This window comes from Phasianus colchicus, chromosome 2 (assembly GCF_987193195.1).
Source record: "Phasianus colchicus chromosome 2, bPhaCol1.hap1.1, whole genome shotgun sequence".
NCBI lineage: Eukaryota > Metazoa > Chordata > Aves > Galliformes > Phasianidae > Phasianus > Phasianus colchicus.
The window spans coordinates 75,126,311-75,149,136 of NC_143437.1; the positions used below are offsets into that span (position 1 = coordinate 75,126,311).

General features: G+C 39.1%; 1 protein-coding gene across 1 annotated transcript in view; it reads left to right on the top strand.

The window, feature by feature from the left end:
- The first annotated feature begins 129 nt into the window (after positions 1-129).
- MDN1 (midasin AAA ATPase 1) overlaps positions 130-22,826 on the top strand; it is a 92,524-nt gene continuing 69,827 nt past the window's right edge. The window contains exons 1-17 of the mRNA XM_090136019.1: positions 130-714; positions 5,404-5,630; positions 6,163-6,387; positions 7,945-8,052; positions 8,136-8,331; positions 10,041-10,253; positions 10,792-10,923; positions 12,401-12,504; positions 14,123-14,237; positions 15,489-15,682; positions 16,256-16,337; positions 18,012-18,107; positions 19,679-19,791; positions 20,332-20,480; positions 20,571-20,631; positions 21,168-21,379; positions 22,382-22,485. Of these exons, the coding sequence (XP_089992145.1) occupies positions 616-714; positions 5,404-5,630; positions 6,163-6,387; positions 7,945-8,052; positions 8,136-8,331; positions 10,041-10,253; positions 10,792-10,923; positions 12,401-12,504; positions 14,123-14,237; positions 15,489-15,682; positions 16,256-16,337; positions 18,012-18,107; positions 19,679-19,791; positions 20,332-20,480; positions 20,571-20,631; positions 21,168-21,379; positions 22,382-22,485 (2,430 nt within the window). The 5' untranslated portion in view covers positions 130-615. The remainder of the gene's footprint in view (positions 715-5,403; positions 5,631-6,162; positions 6,388-7,944; positions 8,053-8,135; positions 8,332-10,040; positions 10,254-10,791; positions 10,924-12,400; positions 12,505-14,122; positions 14,238-15,488; positions 15,683-16,255; positions 16,338-18,011; positions 18,108-19,678; positions 19,792-20,331; positions 20,481-20,570; positions 20,632-21,167; positions 21,380-22,381; positions 22,486-22,826) is intronic.

Here is a 22,826-nt window from a genome sequence, read left to right on the forward strand (position 1 = left end):
GTTGGCGCCAAAGTAAGGAGCGCGAGGCGGCCGCGCCCCGCCCCCTGGACGAAGCCCCGCCCACCCGCCCTGCTGCGCGGCCCGGCCCGGCCCCGCCCCCGCTTCAGGTGACGCCGGGCTCTGGGTGAGGTGCTGCGGTGCTGAGCTGCTTCCATTCGGAACTCGGCCGCTTCTGCTGATCTGCGTTGCTCCAGATCTGAAGGGCCTGAGGGCGGCTCGTGGCTTTGCCTCCTACAGGTGCCATCGCAGGGCCTCCTGTGACTGACGGGACGGCCGTCTCAGCGAACAGTGCAGCACAATCAGCAAAGCCCCGCGAACGGGAGCTTCGACCCGGATCCCGCAGCGCCCTGCCTGAGTAGTACGGCAGTTTGGGGACTACATATCCCAGCATGTAGCGGGCGCCCGTTCTTCCGGCAGCTCCGCGCCCGGCGGAGAGCTGCATGCTGGGAGCTGTAGTTTAGCTCGCGTGCGGGGCCGGCCCGCGGCGTCGCTGACGGATGACGGCACCGGAAGCGGAAGTTGGGAGTGAGGTGCGCGTCCCTCGCGCGCCCCACGTGTCGCGCGGCGGCGGCCGGAGGTCGGGCGTTCCGCCTCCGCAGCCCCACCGGCCCTAGCATGGCCGACCTGCGCTTTCACCTAGCTGAGCCGCTGCAGCTGGTGGCGCGCAGGAACGAGAAGAGCGGCTTGGAGCTGAGCAGGTTCCTGGGCAAGCAGGTGAGTGGGCGGGGGCCGGAGGGCAGGGACGAGCCATGCCCCCTTCCTAGCCTCATCTCCCCACCGCGCCGCCGTGTCCTCGCTTGGGCTCTTGGCTGAAGCTGCCCTCTGCTACGTAGAGGTTTCTTTATCCCTCTTCTTTTCCCCGCTCCCGTGTCGCCTCTGCCCCTCATCAGGACGTGTTCTGCCCAGCAAAGCTTCGGGATTTTCCGTATCCCTCAGGATGGCTCAGTGGGAGGGTGGCAGTGAGGGACAGCAGTCACGAGCCGCGTAGCGACGACATCCCGTCCCGCAGCTGGGTGTTCTGCTGCCTTAAACCAGCGTGTGGAGTGGGAACGGGACTGGATATCCTGCGGGGTGTTTCCCTTATTGCCGCGGTGATGTTGAAGGCACGCACTTTGTTTAGTGGCTTTCACGCTTCAGCTCCACGAGCCGTGAATAGCATGCCTGCTTTTAGCAGCACAGCTTGCCTGTGTCTGTGGTGTACCTGTGGAGGTGTAACGACAGGATAGCAGCACATCGGGTGCTGTGTTATTGATGCTATTCACGCCAGAGTTTCTGAAGACCCTAAGTAATATGCATGCATTGATTCAAAATGTGTTTTCTTTTGAGTGTCTAGAAAATCACAGAATCATTAAGGCTGGAAAAGAGCACTAAGATCACCTACTCCAACCATCAATCCATCACCACTCTCACTAACCTGTTCCTCAGTGCCATACCTGTGTGGTTTTTGAACACCACCAGGAGCTTTGACTCCACTACCTCCCTTGGCAGCCTTTGCCAATGAAGCACCACTCTTTCTGAGAAGAAATTTTTTCCTAATAACCAGCCTGAACCACCCCTGGCATAACATAAGGCCGTTACCTCTCATCCTATCACTGTTACGTGGGGGAAGAGGCTGACATCCACCTCATTCCAGCCTCCTTTCAGGTTGTTAGTATGCGATAAGAGAGTCTGCCCGGTGCCTCCTCCAGACTGAAGAATCCCAGTTTCCTCAGTCTCTTATCATAAGACTTGTGTTCCAATATTCCTGCTGTTTAAGGGTGAAAAGTAACCATATTTTTTCAAAACATTGACTTTTTCACTCCAAATTCTTGTCTTGCTAGGTGAGAGTCTTTTATACGGATAACCAAAGCTCTCTGTTGGTGGAGAGGCAGCAGATAGGTGGAGTGGTGAACAGGGAGTAAGTTCTGGGACTGCTAGAGAGCCTGAGCCCCTTTCTTTTCATAGGTGCACTGGGGAAGGTGTGTGCTTTGAGTGTGAAACTCTCACCAGCTGGATCCTATGCAGAGAGTCTGGAAAAGCACCTTAATCAGCAATGGCCCATTTTCTTGAAAACTGTATTTCATTTTCAAGCTTTGAAGCTACGGATTAAGGAGTACATTATACTTAGTTTGCCACTAGACAACCATAGGCTCCAGTTATTTTACCTGATTTTCCTGTCGGTATGTAACATAGGAAACAACATTTATTCTGGATATTTAGAGCCCTTTGCTATGTCTTTTTGGCCTTATTCAGTATTCCATAAAGTGTTACTAATGAAACTTGCCCACAGCCTAAAAAACAATTTTTGAGATGTGTGATAAGGTGATATGTCTGGTGATGAAGATCTTGCTTTAGTAGGATACAGAAATAGAGCCTTTGATGTAGAATATTAATATACCATTAACTCTGTAAAGGTACAGCAAATTTCTGTGTTGTTAATGAGGAAAATGGGATGAAAATGGGACAAAAAGATCTCTAAAATAGTGTTTGTTTGGTTTTTTTAAATGACTTGCTATTTCAGATTAAGCTTATACTTATATGCCACTGTACATTTCTGTACCATCTAGAAAAAATTCAGCTTTACAAAGTGTCAGAGTTTGCTTCTATGTGTTGTTGGAGGCCTATTTAAATCCAGTATGTCTTCATGTTTAGTATTGCAAGTGCAGACTGTGTGTGCAAATGGGCATATTTTGGCTCTCTGTAGTAGTGTAATATCAGTGAAGATGTTCATTATATGTGAAGAGTGAAAGAGTCGTAGGAAGGGAACAGTGCAAAAATATCTTCATTCCTTTATGTTCTTTACATGCCTCAGAGTTTTAAGCATTGCACAAATAGTGTAAGATAAAATTTGAAAAAAAAGACCCTTATGGTTGTTTTCTTTGTTTATTTTATGGAACCATCTGTATCTCACATTCTATTTTACTACTTTAGTTGCGCATCATTTTGCCATTCTTTTTCCAATTTAAGAGTGAAAACTGTATTAATAACAGCTCCGACACTGTATTTATAGTCCTCTAATTTTAGGACTTTATGGCAAGATATGCCTTTGTTCCTTTATTTTTTAGACAGATGTAGAAAAATGAGGTGACCTGTGCTGATTTTACCCAGTTACTCAGAAAAATGTCCTGATAATTAAGGCAGACTACTGTTTCCTAAAATATAGCTTCAGCTATATTTTAGTTTAATTAGGCTTACAAGATGTAGCATTATAAGTAAGGGAAGGTATTTTGCACTTTCTGCCCTGGTGTGGATTTTCATGTTCTGTTTCTAGTTTTGAAGAGCTGTTATTTTTGTGAGACAGTATGTTATGACCTGTTAAAGAATACATTGGTAGAAAAGTCAGAATGTCTCTGTAGCCTGTGCTGCTGTGTTGAGCATGAAGTGCTGGAGGAGGCGAAGGATAGTTCTGCCTTATTTTGCAGGAAACTGAAGTTACCTTGTTTTCTTTGTGATGCTGCACAATCCTCCTTTCATCTTGAAGCATATGGCTTAGAAGAGTGCAAGTTTTCTCCTTACTGAATTAAGGAGGGATACCTGAAAGCTGTGACCAGGGGGGTGGCTGTCCTGTGGACTCAGGTTGTTCCCTGCTGTGATGTTCCCCTGCTGTGAAAGCTCCTACTCTGGAGCTTTGGACTCAGATCTTAATAAAGACTTCTGTACTCAGTGGGCAACCACACAGTGCAGGTTGACTTACTGCTGGGGGAGCAGTCAGGGGTCATCTTTAATTCCAGGACTTGATCCTGACTTTTCTTCTCCTTAGTGTCTGTTCTGTTAACAGTGCATGTGTTTATTGGATATTTGGTGGGAATGTTGCTTACAGTGCTTTTTGGGCAGAGTTACCATCCTGGACTCAAACACTAATACTGAACACTTGCAGATCAGCTGTCCTTTGCTACTGAGAAAGTTGTGTATTTCACAAAGCTACCCTTCATTATAAATCCCTCTACATATTATGTTTTTCCATAACGTTTTTCATTTATACTGAAAGGCTCTAGCATCAAATACACAGTTTCTCTGTAGAATGAGAATGTTGCCACTCTTTTTTCTTTCTTTCTTTCTTTTATGCTTTATATTACTTTTGTATATCCTAAGGCTAATATAGTTGATGATTTAAAAAAAAATCACTTGCTCTCACAAAATTTGTTATTGATTTGGTGCACAGTAGTCAAGTACCTGGAGAATATTACCTAATGAGACTGATCCATTACAGTTATTTGCTGCTTTATTGTTAATTGTTCCTTCTATTTGATACTAAAAGCTCTGGTTAATGAATTGAGCACCCTGTTGTGCCTTGTTTGGGTAGCCAAAGGCGTGTTTGATTAGGAAGCAGAAGGTACTTGTTATCTACTTGCTATTGTTATTAACCACTTGAGATTAATTTGATAGTTTTAATGTTTGTAATGTATATTTCGGTTTCCCTGATTTCTTACATGCTGAATGAGTGAAGTCTTGCAGCTTGAATAAGTACCTATACATGCTAAGTGGATGTCAACTGTGGTAAAACCTTAGGAGATCACCTTTGGAAAGCTGCTTTCAGGAGTTCTTGTAGCAATGGAATGATCCTGTCTGCATGCACAGCAGCAAGTTTTACACAACTAACAAAAGTCCAGGGCAGGCAGGAATTGACAGCACGTGTTGCTAAAATGAGGCTATCTGAATTGCCAAGAGTGTTTCCATAGAAGTTCAGTAAGTGACTGTTTTCTCTGGAAAGCTTCCCTGCCTACCTGATATTTACTGCTGTTTGACAGGAAAGAGGAAATAGTGGTGATGTGAGTGTTTACTCAGTGCAGAAGGGGAGGGTGGAAGGTCAGTGTTGAGAGCAAAACCACTTTAGTGCAAATTCATGATCTTCATTTTTTCCTAAGTCAAAGCACTACTATATGCTAAACATCACCGAAGTGGAATTGTGTTTGGTAATGGCATTATGTCAAAGACAGAGAAACTTAAGCTTAAATACACAAGAAACTGTGGTTCTTCGGTAACAAAGTTTGGAAGATTGTGTATGTTTTGGTGTTTTATTTCTGCCTACAGTAGATCAGAATCTATTCTGTGTATATTCTAAAGCCTAACATTCTACTTTGCTTAAAGGAACGTTTTTATACAAGAGTAAGAAAAAATCTCAACTCCAACTTGCAGATGTATGCTTTTTGTCATTGTTCATCATAACGGCTTCTAATAGGAAAGTAACAACTAAACTTTTTTGAGAACTTGAATTTGTAATTTTTTATAATTCCTATTTAGTGGTGTCATTTTTCATGACACTCATCTTATTTCCTGTTTTTTAAGTATGGAGAGCTGTATCAAATAAGTTCGTCCACCGGGTGTTTTCTTCCTGTTCACTATGAAACCTATATGAATAGTTCTGAAACTAAAAGTCTATATAATTTCCCTTTTAACCAATTCCTTCTTTCTTTTTTTCTCTAGACTTGGACTCAGCAGGACCGACAGTGCATCCTTGATACTCTAGCACTGTTATTACTGGATAAAGAATGCACTCTATTAATAGGCCGTCAGCTTCGTCCAGTCTTGCTGGACTTGTTGGAACGAAATGCAATTGCCATTAAAGCTGGTGGCCAAATCAACCACGATCGGCATGAGAGGCTGTGCGTAGCCATGAGCAAGCTGGTTGGTGACCATCCTGATGTTTTGCCGTAAGTAACAGTGCTTCAGAGTGTGTGCTTGCCAGTATTCACTGGTGATGGGAGGTGTTGTTATAGTGCTTCGGCTTGTCTTTTGCAGTAACAAATGTCCTTTCAATTGAAAGAATGACTTACAAAACACAAGTTTTAAGGAGTGCTTCTTTAAATTCAATTATGAGGTAATATCTAACGTGACTTTTACCTTAGGTCATTTAATCAGAGTGAAAGCGAAACAGTTGACTTTATCTGCTAACAAGCAAAATGTCTGTATTTAATTTAGATCTGTAGGCTGGTAGAATGGAAAGCCACCTACCACAGTTAGTGCTGTTTCCCCTTACTAATGAATAATAATCTCTAAAGCATCTGTTGTAAGCTGGTAGTTGAAGTGGTTATCTTTCCCAAGCATGGACAAAGTTAAATACAAGCCTCGTTAACACAGTGTCATCAGTTACTGTTTCTGGACCTTTGAATGGAAACATTAGTGAGTATTTTCCTTTGCTCTGACTTACATGTCTCTCTTTCTCTCTCTTTTTTCTTTACAAAGATTTGCTTTAAGATATTTTAAGAACACATCACCAGTTTTCCAGAGGCTTTTCCTGGAGAGCTCAGATGCAAACACAGTCCGATATGGGCGCAGACGAATGAAGTTACGGGACCTCATGGAGGCATCATATAGATTTTTACAAAAGGAACAATCGATTTTCCGGGAATTATGGGACTGGAGCGTGTGTATTCCACTCCTAAGGAGTCATGACACTTTGGTCCGTTGGTAAGTTTAAAAATTTCAGATCTTTTCTGTAGAAAAGACAGCTGTACCTTGAATTCAGAAAGTGTGGGAGTAAGAGTTTTGACAAATATAACTGCCAGGATGACATGCATTCAGCTATTTAGCATCTTTATCAGTGACATAGATGATGGGACTGAATGCACCCTCAGCAAGTTTGCTGATGACACCAGGCTGAGTGATGTAGTTGGTACAGCACAAGGAAGGGATGCCATCCAGAGGGACCTTGATAAACTCGAAAGGTGGGCCCTTGTGAAACTAATGAGGTTCAACAAAGCAGAGTGCAGGTTTTTGTACTTGGGTTGAGGTAATCTCAGCTGTGTATACAGTCTGGGAGAACTCCTTGAGAGTAGTCCTGCTGAGAAGGACTTAGGGGTGTTTGGTTGAAGAAAAACTTAACATGGGCCAGCAGTATGCTCTTCTGGCCCAGAAAGCTGGTGGTATCCTGGATTTCAACAGAAGAGGGGTGGCCAGCAGGGTGAGGGAGATGGTTGTCCCTCACTACTCTGTCCTCGTGAAGCTCCAGCTGGAGTAGTGCATCCAAGTCTGGGGACCCCAAAACAGGAAAAATGTGGAGCTTTTGGGGTGGGTCCAGAGGAGGGCCATGAATATGATTCAAGGGCTGGATCACCTCTACTATGAAGATAGGCTGAAGGAACTGGACTATTCAGCCTGGAAAAGAAAAGACTGCAGGAAGACAGTGTTGTATCCTTTCAGTATTTAAAGGAAGTTTATAAACATGAGAAAAAACAACTTTTTACATGGGTAAATAGGAGTAGAATAAGGCGGAATGGTTTTAAAATAAAGGCAGGAAGATGTAGGTTAGATGTCAGTAGTAACTTTTTTACTGAGTCAGTGGTGTCGTGCTGAAATATGTTGCCCAGAGAGGTTGTGAATGCCCATTCCTTGGAGGTGTTTAAGGCCAGATTGGATGGAGCTTTGAGCAACCTGGTCTAGAGGGAGACATCCCTGCCTATAGCAGGGGGTTGGAGCTAGATGATCTTAAAGATCCCTTCCAACTCAAACCATTCTATGATTCGTTTGTTGTGAGGCAGCTTTATGTTATTGTGAAGCAAAGAATAGAGGAGTTGTTGTAGTCCTTGGCACTGAGTCTTGAGTTCAGTGTATTATGGTTAATTTAGAAATAACATGAAATTGCAGATTTGAAGGGGTAGAGTGATCATTTGAATGGGAAAATGGGAAGAAATAGCTGGGCAGAGAAAACGTAGTTTTCATTGTTTTATATCCTTACCTTCATTTGTTTAGGAAAGTCGCAACTTCTACTGTATTTCTGTTTTTTCAGCATTCAGAGGAATGTTAGCTAGTCAATATGTTAATAATACATTATGTAATGACAGAATTTCTTTTCTCTGGAGAAATATATCAGAAAAAAATAATTTAAAATGTTAAGCATAGCTTTAAAAATAATTTCTAAAGAGAAAGTTATCTTAATATTTTTCCAAAATTGGTATTTCGATTTGCAAGTAAGAGTTGTCAAGCTAAATGTTTTACAACATGTTTTGTTCTAAATATAATTTTTAGGTATACTTCAAACTGTCTAGCTCTGGTTACATGTATGAACGATGAACATAAGTTGTCTTTCATGAAGAAGATCTTCAGTCCTGAGGAGCTGACACATTTCAGACTAAAGTAGGAACTTTTTCAATAACGAACAAAGTTGATTTGTTGATGACTTTCACTTGAATTAATATACATGAATATGGATTTGACAGGCTACTAGAAGAATCTCAGGTGCAGAATGTGGAACAAGCCCTTGTTTTGGCCAATCCAGACTCCTCATTTTGGCAAAAGGAGAAAGAAGTGCAATATAAACAAGGTCATATTGTATCGGGTGACCTATCTGCAAATGTAGTAGCTGTATGTGGTGTTGTGCTGCCTAGACTAAAGCTTGTCTCTGAAGAACAGCAGGTATGTAACCCAATGTGATACATGATATTGGATCTACAGGGAAGTTTTGCTGTGGAATGAAACAGTGAAAGTATAATCAGGCTTCCAGTACCTGAAGGGGGACTACAGGAGAGCTGGTGAGGGACTTTTTATAAGAGCATGTAGTGACGTGATGAGGGGAAATGGTTCTAAACTGGAGAAGGATAGATTTAGACTAGATATTAGGAAGAAATTCTTTACTGTGAAGGTGGTGAGATACAGGAACAGGTTGACCAGTGAGGTTGTGGATGCCCCCTCCCTGGTAATATCCAAGGCCAGGCTGGGTGGGGCTTTGAGCAAACTGATGTAGGGGGAGGTGTCCCTGCCTAAGCAGGGGCTTGGAACTAGATGAACTTAAAGGTCTTTTCCAATCCAAACCATTCTGTGATTCCAATAGTCCTGTTGATCTCATCTTCTTTGTAGCAGTACTTAAGAATATGCTATAAGAGAAGTAGTGCTTTGTGCTATACAGGGATATGATTGATAACCTTTATCTGAAGTTATGTCCTTAAATGAAAACAAGGCTGCTCCTCACTCTTCTAGAAGGCAGAATAAAGGGATTAAGGAAGAACTTACTTTCTGCGTTTCACACTTGACTGAAGTGTGATGCAGAATGTAGTGTAGTGCTTTACAGTTTTAACAAAACCATCAAATGCAATAGTATGTTTAAGTAGCATTTCTTCTGACCTTTTTTTTTTTTTTTGAGATGCTATTAATCTTGAACTGTTCAGGTTCTTTTTTGTAGCTGCAGTCAGTATTCTTAACTAGTTTTCTTATTAAGGCATAATTTTTGATTGTATTTGGCCTGAGTATGGTTACTTAATTTTGTAATGCATTTACAAATGAAGGACGAAGAGGTAAATGAAGACTGCTAATTTCCAGAATTCCCTGAGTAGCAGAATGAGAGCTTTTCCCTCACTTTTTTTTTTCTTTTGCCCTTTGTTTCTGTGAATTTACTGTCGTCTTTTAACTATGTGTGTGTGTATACATAGAATTGAGTACATGGTTTGAAATTCATTGCAGCAGGGAGAAACTTTTGGAACAGTCTTTGTGCTATATGCTGACATATTAGTGAGTTAGAATGATTACAGTATTTGGGGACATCTGTCACTGATGAACTAATCTTCAATAAACTGTATCCATTGCAGTTTGAATGAAGCAAAAAATTATTCTGAATTTAATTACCCAACCCCCCATGCATTGTGTTTAATGACCTTTTACTTTGGCTTGTGCAGCAAGAAGCAAATACAGCACATCAGTTTTTATGTTCATACGTAACCTGAGTCTAACTGCTATTTGATTTTATTTTTTTAATTGGGATCCATTCTGATGACTTAATTTCATTTGTATTACAAATTGTATTTGATTGACATGAATGTTATGATTGAATAGTTACTGTGTCTGCTGACAATTTAGTGTGAACTCCCTTTGAGAACAAATTGTACATATACTAAATTAAGTGTTTCACCTATAACAGGTTTTTAATGAAGTCTATTTTAATATCTGTCATTAAATACAGTCTTCATAGTCCACAGATCTAGGAAGCTTAATTTTAGTTGATGTGTGTTGACAGGATCTGTAGGCTAAAATTTTCTGATAATCATACTTGCTTTTATAATTGTTCTGTGTAGTAAAACCTGTGTATAGAAAGAAGCTCTTTCAGTATAGTAACTCAAATTTTGTTTTAACAGGAAAATACCACCAGCCATTTTGTTTTGGTTGAATCTGCTTGCACTAATCTTCAAAACCTTGCTATTGCTGTAGCATTTCAGAGTCCTGTTTTATTGGAGGGACCAATAGGATGTGGCAAAACTACTTTAATTGAATATTTAGCAGCTGTTACAGGAAGAACAAAGCCTCCTCATATTTTGAAAGTTCAACTGGGGGATCAAACTGATAGCAAGGTAACCGATGACATTGTTTTGTGGTAGGATGATCAGACATTATTTTTAAAGTATGGACTTGCTTTTCTAATAAGATAATGTATAATTTTTTTTGCTAAGACCTCACAACCTTCAGCTTCTTACAGTATTGTTCTGGCTATTGTTGAGATCAATAAGTTTGAAGAAAAATCAATTCAGCTTCATTATTATTTAAATTTTGCACATAATTGTGCATTATCCATTCTGTTTTAAGCTATGTGTTTGTCAGGGTTTTTCTTATGTTTCCTGTGTTATGCTGTTGATTTTCTCTGTCAGTTACAGTGGCATACTATGTACATAGACATCTAATTACCTGGTTCATTTTTGTTACAGTGCTTCAGTTACATTTTCATAGATGTGGAGGAATGAAAGTGTAGTGATGAACCCATATTACTAGGATTAACAGGTGGATTACTAGGATTAAGAGTGTTATTTCTGTCTCAGTTTTGGTCATTTTCACTTTATATTATGAAGGCATGTAATAAACAGGTCTCTAATTTACCACTTGTTTCTGTTATAGACGCTGCTTGGTATGTATCGTTGTACAGATGTCCCAGGGGAGTTTGTTTGGCAGCCTGGAACCTTGACACAAGCTGTTACCAAGGGTCATTGGATACTTCTTGAGGATATTGATTATGCTCCTCTGGATGTGGTATGTAGATTCTTGTTCACTATAAAGTGTTTGTTTTAGGGCTGTATTAGCAATTTTTGGATTCCAGTCACTGCGAGTTCTGTGGCAATTCACTGAAAATAAAGCTTCTTCAACAGAGGAAAAAAAAATACTGGCCTGGCTTTGTTCAAAGATAGTTACACTGCAATTGTTGTCACTGCTTTAGAGCAGTCATAACACTGCCCCTGATTTCACTCTGAAGAATTGCAGTGGTGCTGGTGATGAGCTATGTCTCTTTTAAATGGTGTTCCAGTGTGTCAAACAAATATGACTCCAAAAACCACAGCATATCGAAGTCTCACTGTATTAGGTTGCTGTTGATAGTAAATTTTTTTCTAGTGTCTTTTTTAAAAATATTTTTTTCTGTTGGTCCATATTTCTTTCCTCTAGCTTGGTTATTAAAAATATACTGTTATATTAATCACTATTGATTTTAATTGATTTCCTGTATTCAAATTCAGAGCTGGTACTTGTTAGGAATGTCATCCTTCTCCTTGTAAATAACAGTTGCAGAAATCCTGTCTCTTGCAGAAACGATGTTACAGAGTTGTTTTCCTATATAGGCCTACTGGACATTCTGCAAACAGTTGTTTTCTTTTATATCTGTTTTGTAAAGCATCCTTTATGCAACTAACCAACCTGATGTCTTGCTTATTGGGTTCCAAGCTTACAAAGCATAGTGAATTTATAGAAACACCTATAAACATCACATATGTATTATACAGTTTTTTAGTTGCCAGAGGCTCCTGCAGTTCTTTGCTACTGTGACATTGCATTCATAAACATGCCCCGAGTAGTGTCCTACATTCATCTCTTTTTCTTCTGGTCTCCCCTGGAGGCATCTTTTTTTTTTTTTTTTTTTTTTTTAAATATCTAAGTTCTGTGCTTGCCTTCCTCCCTGCTGAAGCAGTATTATGGAGCTACCTCCCTTTTCTTTTATTCCACCATTACTACTGTCCTTCTGCATGGAAGGATAGATTCTTTAAATACATACCTTGCTCTTCTGGAGAGTAGCAGGATATACATTATAACAGTGTTAATGTTTTAGAATGATATCTTTGAGATTAATATTGTCTTTGTTCAGGTAGATAAAGAAAGCAAACCTTCTAACACTTCTGAGAACAAGGTCAGTCATTTGACCCTCAAAACCATTAGTTTTAGTTTGGATTTGCAATGAAAACTGTCATTTCCATTCTCATGTTAAACCTGAATGGAGGAGATAAAAGGTAGGGAGGGAATCATACCTGTGACTTCAATTACTGAATAAAATTAATTGAGACTCAGTGATTCCTGTTAGTATCACTTAAAAGTTCAGTCTGCAGGAAAAACTTGCTGACAATGTAGTGAGGCTCATTGGTTAAACATTTCATATGTGGATTGAGTGTGACTGGCTAGGATGTTTATTAATGTTTCTCCACCCAAGAAAAGAATGCTTCATAGAGTTTCTTTTCTTCTCCAGATCTCTGTCCTGATTCCTCTTTTGGAAAAAAAGGAGTTGCTAATTCCTGGTCGTGGTGACTGCTTGAAAGTAGCACCGGGATTCCAGTTTTTTGCAACCAGGAGGTAAGCAAGTAAATTTAAATGAGTTATTACGAACTGTCATATTCTTAAGTCAAAGACAGCAAGTTTAAAAGTTGGTCTGTAATTGTTCCAATAATTTCCAGCTATAAGGGGATACAAGCTATGGAAGTTGTGAAAGGGACTTTTTCCATTTTAAAGGAATGTTATATTACTACTGGGTAGAGCCAGTCTTTGAACAGAAAAACCGCTTCAACAAAGCTAAAGGTATAAAACTTCTGGAGAAAAAAAACTATTAAATCAATTCCACCCCATAACAAAATACCACTCTTCGTAATTACTGTGTGAGGAATGTTTGTGATTGATACTCACAAGGTATCTTTGTATGTTGCATACGATAGGCTTAAGTTAATGTCAGTCATTTTTGTGCAGGATTCTTTAAAAAGATTTTACAGTAGAAGAAAAAAAAAATGGTGATAAAAGAATAAGTGATTTGGAAAGCAGTGAAAGGCAAGGTATGCATGACAGTACAATGACAAATGAAGGGTAAACGGAATCACAGAATGGTCTGGGTTGAAAAGAACCTTAAAGATCATCTACTTTCAACCCCCTTGTTGCTAACACTAGACCAGACTGCACAGAGCCACATCCAGCCTGGCCTTGACTGCCTCCAAGGATGGGGCATCCACAGCCTCCTTGGGCAACCTGTTCCAGTGTGTTACCACCCCCTGGGTGAAAAACCTCCAGCTAATATGTAACTTAAATCTCCTGTCTCAATTTAAAACCGTTCCTCCTTGTCTTATCAGTTGTTTCCCTTCCTGTTTGTAAGCTCCCCTCAAGTACTGGGAGGCCACCATGAGGTCTACCCCAAGCATTCTCCAAGCTAAACAATCCCAGTTCCCTCAACCTTTCCTCATAGGAGAGGAGCTCCAGCCCTCTGATCATCTTAGTGGCCATCCTCTGGACCCACTCCAAGAGCTCCACATCCTTCCTGTACAGGGGGCCCAAGGCCTGGATGCGGTACTCCAAATGGGGCCTCAGAAGAGTAGAGGGGGACAATCACCTCCCTCTCCCTGCTGGCCACCCCTTTTTTAATGCAGCCCAGAACACAGTTGGCCTTCTGAGCTGCAAGCGCATGCTGCTGGCTCATGTCCAGCTTCTCGTCCATCAGGATCCCCAAGTCCTTCTCCGCAGGGCTGCTCTCAAGGAGATCTTCCCCAGTTTGTATAAATACCTCGGATTGCTTCAGCCCAGTTGCAGTACCCAGCACTTGGCCTTGTTGAACCTCATTACGTTCACATGGGCTCGCTTCTCCAGCCTGTCCAGGTCCCTCTGGATGGCTTCCCTTCCTTCCAATGTGTTGACTGCACCACTCAGCTTGGTGTCATCTGTAAACTTGCTGAGGGTGCACTAGATTTTATCATCTGTGTTATCAATAAACGTGTTGAAGAGCACCAGTCCCAAGACCAACTCTCAGGGGACACCCCTTGTGACCGGCCTCCACCCAGACACAGAACCACTGCTCACAACCCTTTGGCTGTCACCAAATATAGGCATACATGTTATCCTGTCACAGCAGTGTTTAATGTGTTCTCTGCACTGAAAATAATGAATTATTTACTAAGATACAATATGTGCATTTCTTCATGTCATTTTTATATAGAGTATTCACTTGTGGCGGAGGTTGGTACAGACAGCAAAGCAGCCATGCTGCTCTTTTGGACAAGTATTGGACCAAAATACATATGGATAACATGAGCAAAGTAGAACTCAAGGAGGTATGATATGTTTTGCTCTATTGTGGCATGTGAAGATATTTTAATTAAGGACAGTAGATGATTTTCAGTAATAAATTCGATCCTTACTTTTCTCTGCAAGTTCAGCAATACACACACGCTCTTATTACTTCAGAAATCTGTCAGTTTTGAAGTAAATGACTAGTTTGATCAGAAAATAAGAAGTTAATTGTACAAAGATTGTTGGAATTTTGCTTTGAATGGATCTAAGAATCAAATTACTTTGCCTTTTTGTAGCCCACAGAGATTTAAAAAAATGTGGGGGGAGGCTGGGTAATGGATCTTATTACAATCCCAAGTCCTAAGTTTTGAGATGAAAAGTAGTTGCTAAGTTATCCACTACAAATGTCTGTTTCTAATAACATCTTTTGTTAAAATTTCTAAGGAATTTTATTTGCTTAGTTTAGTCCATCTGCAAATTAATTGCCCGGGGCTTATGTGAAATAGAATTCTCTAAACAATTTTCTTTGAGCTTGAAGCATTCAAATTGTAAAAGAGCCTTACTGAAGTGAAAAGAGGGTGAATTATCTCTAGCAGAAAATTTGAGAGAAACTTATGAGTGATCTTAAAATATCAGTGTGTTTTCCCATTTTGTCATTTACCAGCTAATTATTAATAATGGGGCAAGAGCAGCACCTTCTGCTGTCCTGGCCAGAAGTCAGTTTGACAGGGGAAAATCAGTACTGGTTCCTGGCCTGTATCTATGAAAAGCTCTTTTTTGGAGCAGTGATTTTGGTTGGCAAGCTTTAGCAGAGAGCTGAGCTGAAAGGAAATCAGAAAAGAAAACTTAGTTCCTTGTGTATCTTAATCAGGGCAGTGAGTAGATAACTTGAGTGCTCAAAAAAGTTGTCATAAAGTGGAACAGGAGAGAAGACTTCCTGTGACAAGTTTTAAAATCGTTTCTTCATGACTTGAGTTTATAGATAGAGTGGAATGTAGTTTCATTCCTTCTGTTGCTATTTGTGCAAGATATTAAATGAATTGCAGTAGAGTTTAATGAGCATAATTCTCTTGGCATCCAAACTGACATTTTAAAAATCACAGTGACTTAAATTTGATTAAGAAGAGAGAGATTACAAAGGACTGTTTTTTTGCAGCTTGCTGCCTTTGAGTGTTGGTTCTGTTGAACTGCATCCTCTTGAAATTTGCCAGGCTGATGGCTTCTTTCCGATGATTAAGGTTTACTTTTTTTTTTTTTTGCCATTTTTTTCTTCTTTCTTTTTCTGCTTTCAGATTCTTCAAAGCAGATACCCCAACCTTGCTCTTGTAACTGATCACTTGCTAGACATCTTCATTCACCTTACGGGAGAGAAATATCAGGCATCAGAAAACACTGATTGTGATTCCAGGCCCATATCAGAAGATGCATCAGAATCAAGATCAGAAAATAAGAAACCAAACCTGGAAGGACGAGAACTTTCTCTGAGGTTGTGTATTCTTATAAATTTATCAGGAAGAAATTTTATCAGCTAGCTGTGGTGTTCAGGTGGCTTTATGTTTTTAAACTTTTTTCTTTTAGCAATGTTAGAAATTCAAATAATAAAACTGAAAATGGGAAGAGTCAGTTTTGAATTATAAAATTACGTTTACTGTATCTTGAAAAAGAAAGTCTCAATTTAAATTGTTTCCTTTACGTTCCTATTATACTTAAAAAGATTTTGTTGTTGATAATGATCTGATATCTGTAAAGTAGTTCTCGATACCTTTCTGGGTGAATAGCATTGCTGGTTTTCATGTTTTCAGTTTCATAATTGATCACAATAATGGTTTAATGGAATACGTATTATCTACTTCCAAGCAACCTTTTAGAAGGCAATAGTGTTTGTCTTTATGTGCTCATCTATTCCTTTAAATATAGCATTCTTTTTTGTGTGTGCCTTCCTGTGTACAACTTAAATAATAACTAGGTGTGGAATTGCCAGATGACATAATGAACTAAGCTGAACATGAGAAAAGATGCTGTGAATTTTGACTGTTATACTAAATATTTTTCTTTTTAGAGACTTATTGAATTGGTGCAGCAGAATTGCTTACAACTTTGACAGTTCTTCCTCAACCACAGCAGTGAATATTTTTCAGGAGGTGCGGTAAGATTTAATCTGGAAATTGCTTTCCCAAATTGCGTCACAAATCTTGAAATATACTGTTTGGGAATGTGAGACAGAAATTTATATTTAAATATTTATTTATATTCATTGGAAGCAATTGAACCGTGGTTGGGATGTTTGTCTTCTGTGTGTTAGAAGCTTTTCTTATTATTAGGAAAGCTCTTTGTATTAGGGTGCTGGAAACCAATCCAGACTTACTGTTGCCATGCAGAAAGCATGATGCAACAGTTTCAACTGATGTGAGCTGGGATTGCAAGTGGCTGGGGAAATTTTACTTTTCATTCAAGCATTTGTTTTATTTACTTGTATTGCACATTGTGTATGCACAATGAAAAAGGCTCTAGGCTTAGTTGAGGGAGTATTTAAAATACTAGATGCTCTTGATGTTTCCTACTTGTTGCTCAGGAGCTGTATTTATTCCCAAACCTTACTGTAGATGTCTCAGAGAGAGAGTAAATGTAAAATGTATTTATGAGAAATGCTTCCAAAATTAGAGTTAAAATGTGAAATAAAGGATATAACAGTATAGATACATTCAAAACCAGATCTAGAAGCTGGGTTTATTATAAGGAACGTAATCTTCTCTTTTCTACGAAGACACTGCACTGCTTATCCCTTGATGTCATGTCTGCCCAGTGGTGGGAGCTTGTATCTAGAAACAATGCTCAAAAATACTAAGCGTTGTTTCTTTATTTATGTTGGGATAGATTTACATGGCATGTAATAGCTGAAGTGCATTTCTAGATCATTTAAAAATAGCTTCTCTTTTTAAGGTGCCTCTCCTTTGTATTTATGCTTTGGAGACGTAAGATTTTACTCGTCAGTTTTTCACTGTTTAGTTAATGAGGCACTAGTATGCTGCTGCTGCTGAATAAATACATTTTAGGTAATGTGGATATTGGGGCATATAGAGTCAGTATTCGGGTCTGTTCACAGAAGCAGTGGAGCTGTGGTTCTTTTGATGATACGGCTGGTATTGAATCCATGACATGCACTGGATGTGTGTTAGTTGCACAGTGTGTTAAGTGTTACTTGTCTGAATTTACTGAATACCAAGAGTGCTTACTCCCTTCAGTTCCTCTCTCCCAAGTTAGTTCTGGTTGATGTGCTGCATTCTGTGACAGTAGCCCAGCTCAGTGGTGGAGCTTCTTGGCCTTTCTGTTTCAATCTGAGCTGGATCCTGGTGATAGCCATCAGCTCTGTTCTCAGTAATCTTGTATACTTCATGATACTAAGTTACATGAGTCTCTCTGTAGGAGTAGATACTTAAATTTGCGGAGTAATTTTAAGATTGGTTTTTCTTGAAGTGTGAGACATCCTTCCTACTTCTTTTCTATATTGAGAATTTTTCAGGTATTCATCAGTCAGATGCCTTCCTAAGATATAGGATCTTAAAGCTTTATTTTTTCTTCACTTTGCTCCAGTCATCTAAAAATAGCTTTGGTACTGGATATTGAAATGTTTTTACATTCAGTAGAAACCACTACATTATAGGGTTCAAAACTTCCTATTTCATCCCTTTGAACTGCAGTTAAATAATTATATTTAATTTGTCAGGGTTGGATTCAGCCTCATATAAATTAAGGTAGTGATTCTCATATAATGTAAAATTTGTAATGAAAATGTTGGTTTGTCTTCCTCTTCACAGGCACTGGACTGTTTCACAGCTATGCTGTCCAACCAAGGAAGCAGACTGAAAATGGCAAAAGTTATTGGCAGTAAACTAAATATTTCCAAGAAGAAGGTATACTGAGCTATAATTAGTTTGACATTTATCAGTATTAGTCTATGAATTGATTTTTTTTTTTAGTAATTAATTTAAATGTACTGTTCTAATGTTTTCCTTAAAAGTTATACCCATTACTCTACCTTGCACACAGAGGTAGAGTTGTTCTGATTTCTTATTAGCTGTTTTGTTTTTAGCTGTTTTGTCTCTGAAAGTTTCAGTGAATCTGTTACAGAGCACATTGCAAATCACTTAATGCAAAAGGAGCATGACTGCTGCAACAGTGCAGTTATGTAAGAATATAATACTGTGTAAAGGTTTTTGTTTTGCTTTTGTGCGTGGCTCCTCCTCAAGCCCCAGTCATTACAGTGAACTTCAGTCGCTTACATGAAGAGTCTAGAGGGAAACATGTTCTTCCTTATTACTTAATCTGTAATTCCAAAGCTAGAGATACTCCTCTGCAAAGTAGTAGTGTGTGATGTTAGAAGAATTAATCATGCAACACTCCTCCTTCCCCATGGGAGGAGAGGGAAGGTGGGTAGGAAGAGGGAAGAAACTCAGTTGAGATAGGAGAAACTAATTTATTAAAAGGAATGTGACATAATACAGAATAATTAAGAGTAATAAGTCAAAAGAAACCAGAAATAAAACCACAGGGCAGTCAGTGTGAGTCTTTATGGGCAGACCCTCCTTGGCTCGCCTCCCAGAAAAGTCAAGAGTTTATCCCTATCCCCAGTCACCCAGAACTGGAAACCTTCTGGAGGCTCCTGGGAAATGCAGTACAACCCAGTGTATCTTCCTCATGGAGGGCCAGAAGTCATGTGAAGCTGCTGGAGAAACCAGGAAGTGCAGCTTCAGTGCACTGAGCCTCTGCACCCAGTCAACCTGTTGTATGATGCCACGATATGGAATACTGATAAAACCAGGACAGCACCTACCCCTTATTCCATATCAGTACATCATGCTTGAATTGTACAACACAAATATATACACATACAGATCATAACAACAATAATTAACATTACATATGTATATACATATGACTGCTTTGTCAGCTATTTCTGACTATTCAGTCATACAAATTTGACTGTGAAGAAAATTCTCTTTTGTTACTTCAGCATGGAAAAACTTTTCAACTAGCAGAACAGATGGATCCCCGAAACTCTTCTGTTTGTTCTGTTCTTCATTGTTTGATAATAGGAATGTGTTGTCCTCTATAACCATTCTTGATTACAGAGAGGTGTTCCTCATGTTTTTATTTTATCTTTTTTTATTTGGAGGGAGTTTGGTTTTTTATTTGTTAAGTTAACCATTCTCAGGTTAAGGTTTGTGTAGTCCAGCTACCATAGTAAACAGAGTAGCATAATGGCATAAAACTCATTACCAAGTTATTAAACGGGGAGGCATTGTTTATGCAGTAGATAATATCCTTCAGGATTTTAGGTGGTAAATATGTAATAGTCCATAAAATATTAAATAAGCTGAGAAAAAAAATATTTGCACATTAATACTGATAGTGTGGCAAGGGTGTTTTCAGCATTATGTTGCATGCAATGTTGCTCTTGGAAATCTTGATGCTCTCTTCACAGGTGGAGTTCTTTTGTGAACTCTTCAAACCAGAAATTTTAGTACGGGAGCAAGAAGTTTCTGTGGGAAGAGTGCATCTCATGAAGAAACAAAGCCTGGCTCTTACTGTAAAAAGGTAGAATATCTTGCAGTTTTGCACTGGAAAAGAGTATATTGGAAGTCACATAATTAAAAGACAAAAATCAAGTAATCTCACTCAAATGGAAGAAATGTGACGAGATTTCTCTTGTAATCTGAGTTTTACTTTGTGCATCTTTAAGACTGTCTGTGTCGTAATTCTGGCTGCCAAAGCATGGGGATTTTCAGATTCTTTCATATAAGAGTTTCTTCAAAGCTGTTTTGGATCTGTGGTTGTTGTAATTAGATTTTGATGACTCTTTATTTGTGAAGGGAGATCTTTGTAGTACATGACACTAACTCCACTGGCCTGGACCGTTTTTGGACACCCTGAATTTTTAGGTTGTATGTTTAGGAAAGTAAGTATCTTATGTAATGCTTATCAAGATATCTTGGAATTAATTATTTCCAAACCTCTTTTCTAAATCAATAATAATAATCCTGAATTGAACTATTCCTCTAAAAAAATAAGATGGGCAAAATTGAAGTGAGCTCCTGGATTAGTCTTGGCTTTGAATGACTTCCTTTATTTTCTCAGAACAAAGCAAACATTTGCTGCCACCCGACCATCTGCAGTACTGATTGAGCAGCTTGCAGTTTGTGTTGTCAAAGGAGAGCCTGTGCTCTTGGTTGGTGAAACAGGAACTGGTAAAACCTCAACTGTTCAATACCTCGCTCATGTTACAGGTAAATGCAATGTGGACACCAACTTGTGCAGACGTTATTTAAGAAACAAAACACAGAAACAAGTTGATATGCTTTCTGTTTCTTTTTAAGGACACCATCTAAGGGTTGTCAACATGAACCAACAAAGTGACACCGCGGATCTGCTAGGGGGGTGAGTTGTTGATTACTGTTAGGTGTCTTTTGCACAACAAATTGGCAGTATAAGAACCACCTTCTAGTGCAACCATTGTTGCATCGTCAAAGAATTGTTTCAGATGCAGACCAAGATATTTATAATACTTGTTTGCATGCTGAACACTTGCTTTCCTTGCTGTAGAACACAAGCACTTTAACTGAAATGTATGCATGTATGTGATAAAGTAATTTAAAAGCAGAACTCAAGGTCGCTTTAAAAACATCTAAATTGTTCAGTGTAAATCTGATAAAATATGCACTAGGCATATTGGTAGTGGCAGAACTGTTTTACTTACTAGTGCCATTTTGTCTTTTTAAAATTGATTTTATAAGGTAGTTTAGATAAGTGCTATTTTTTTTCAGTCATTATTTTAGTGGAAAATAAACTTTGTAAACCTGGCTTCTTCAATGCATAATCTTGTTTCAGTGAATGCTTTTGTTAGTACATGCTTGTTTATCATAGTCACAAAGGAGCAGGAACTAACAAATAATTACTCTTTTCCTTCTTTTCAGTTATAAACCTGTGGATAACAAGTTGATCTGGCTACCTCTGCGAGAGTCTTTTGAAGAACTCTTCTACCAAACATTTTCTAGAAAGAAAAATCAGACATTCCTGGGCCATATTCAGACCTGCTACAGGCAGAAACGTTGGCATGATCTGCTAAAACTAATGCAACATATTCATAAATCTGCTATTAATAAAGGAGCAAAAGAAAGTGCATCTGGTGAGAATTCAGGCTGATTGAACGCAAATATCAGTGGTGAACCGTTACAGACAGTAGACAAGTAGTGTTGAAGTTTTTATTCAATGATTGTCTCTTTATTCTGTCCTTTCTTCTGGTTTTGAAAAACAGAATCTCTTGTCTATAGCAAAATATAGCAAAATACTGTTAGAATAGTCTTTTTTTCCTAACTGATCACTGCTGTCTGCTATGTCTAACAGTAAAGATTGTCTGAACCATGGTGCTCTTGACATTTGAGCTTTACTCAGTGTGCTTCTTGTTTGCTGTGTTGGTGTGTTTGCTTGTTTGCTTGTGTTGGTGAACAGTCGTAGTTGTTTATGTGTCATTCTGGCAAATGGATGCCTTCATACTTTCTCTCAGACCTGGAGTCTTAATAAATCTCAACAAGTATCACCTATTTTAAAAGCAGGAAAAGCTTTTAGTAATGACTTTAAAAGCTTTCTAGGAGCTTGTTGATGACTTGGTTTCACTGCCTGTTATGTGGACTTGACAAGTGCTTTACTTTGATTTATTATTGTTGTCTGTGAGTAACATTTTTTTCCTCTTTTATACTTGGCAACCAATTTGGGCAGAGGCAATACTGATAGTTGCCTTTCAAGAAGTGGCTTCTGGTCCTAGATTTAATGAGTGAAATTGTAACTTTCTTTCAGAATGGGCCAAGTGAAATTACTTATGAACCTCTACTCCCCCTTTCTTTTACCTGATTCTTTTGAAGATACAGTTATAAAATTAAATGTACACAACTATCAGAAAAGATGAGAATGTAAGGTCTACTCAGTGTTTGAAGCAGCTTGATAGCATGATAGATGTGGATGTGGCATTAAGAATTTAGTGATAGGAAACAGTACATCAGGCTTGTGGTTGGACTTGATGATTTTTAAGGTCTTTTCTAACCTAAATGATGCAGTGATTCTATAAAATACTGCTTTTAAACACTTTTGTCCTATCCTACTGCTACAAACATAAATTTTGTTTTCCTTACAGGCTCACCGTTAAAGGAAAAGTGGGAGGCATTTGGTCTTAAACTGAATCACGCTCATCAACAGATGAAGATGACAGAAAATGCGCTTCTCTTTGCTTTTGTAGAGGTATTTAGAGTTTTACATTTTCATGCTGGGAAAAATGAGGAGGACTGTTAATAAAACATTGTGATCAGTATTATATAAATAACTTCCTGGCAGGAATCTTAATGTGAATTAAAACTTGTTCCACACAGTTGTTGTGAAACAGAGTGATCTACTTCAGGGGGCTGGTATTTAGATGGAGGGAGAAGAAAAAGAGTGTTTAGTGGTAGCAAGTTGATTTAATGCTGTGTAATAAAGATTAGGACTGTATGATAAAAGGTTATTGACAGTACAGCATATCATGTGCTCAAATTGATAAGATTACAAAATACATCTTGACCAATCTCCAGTAGGATATCCTCATG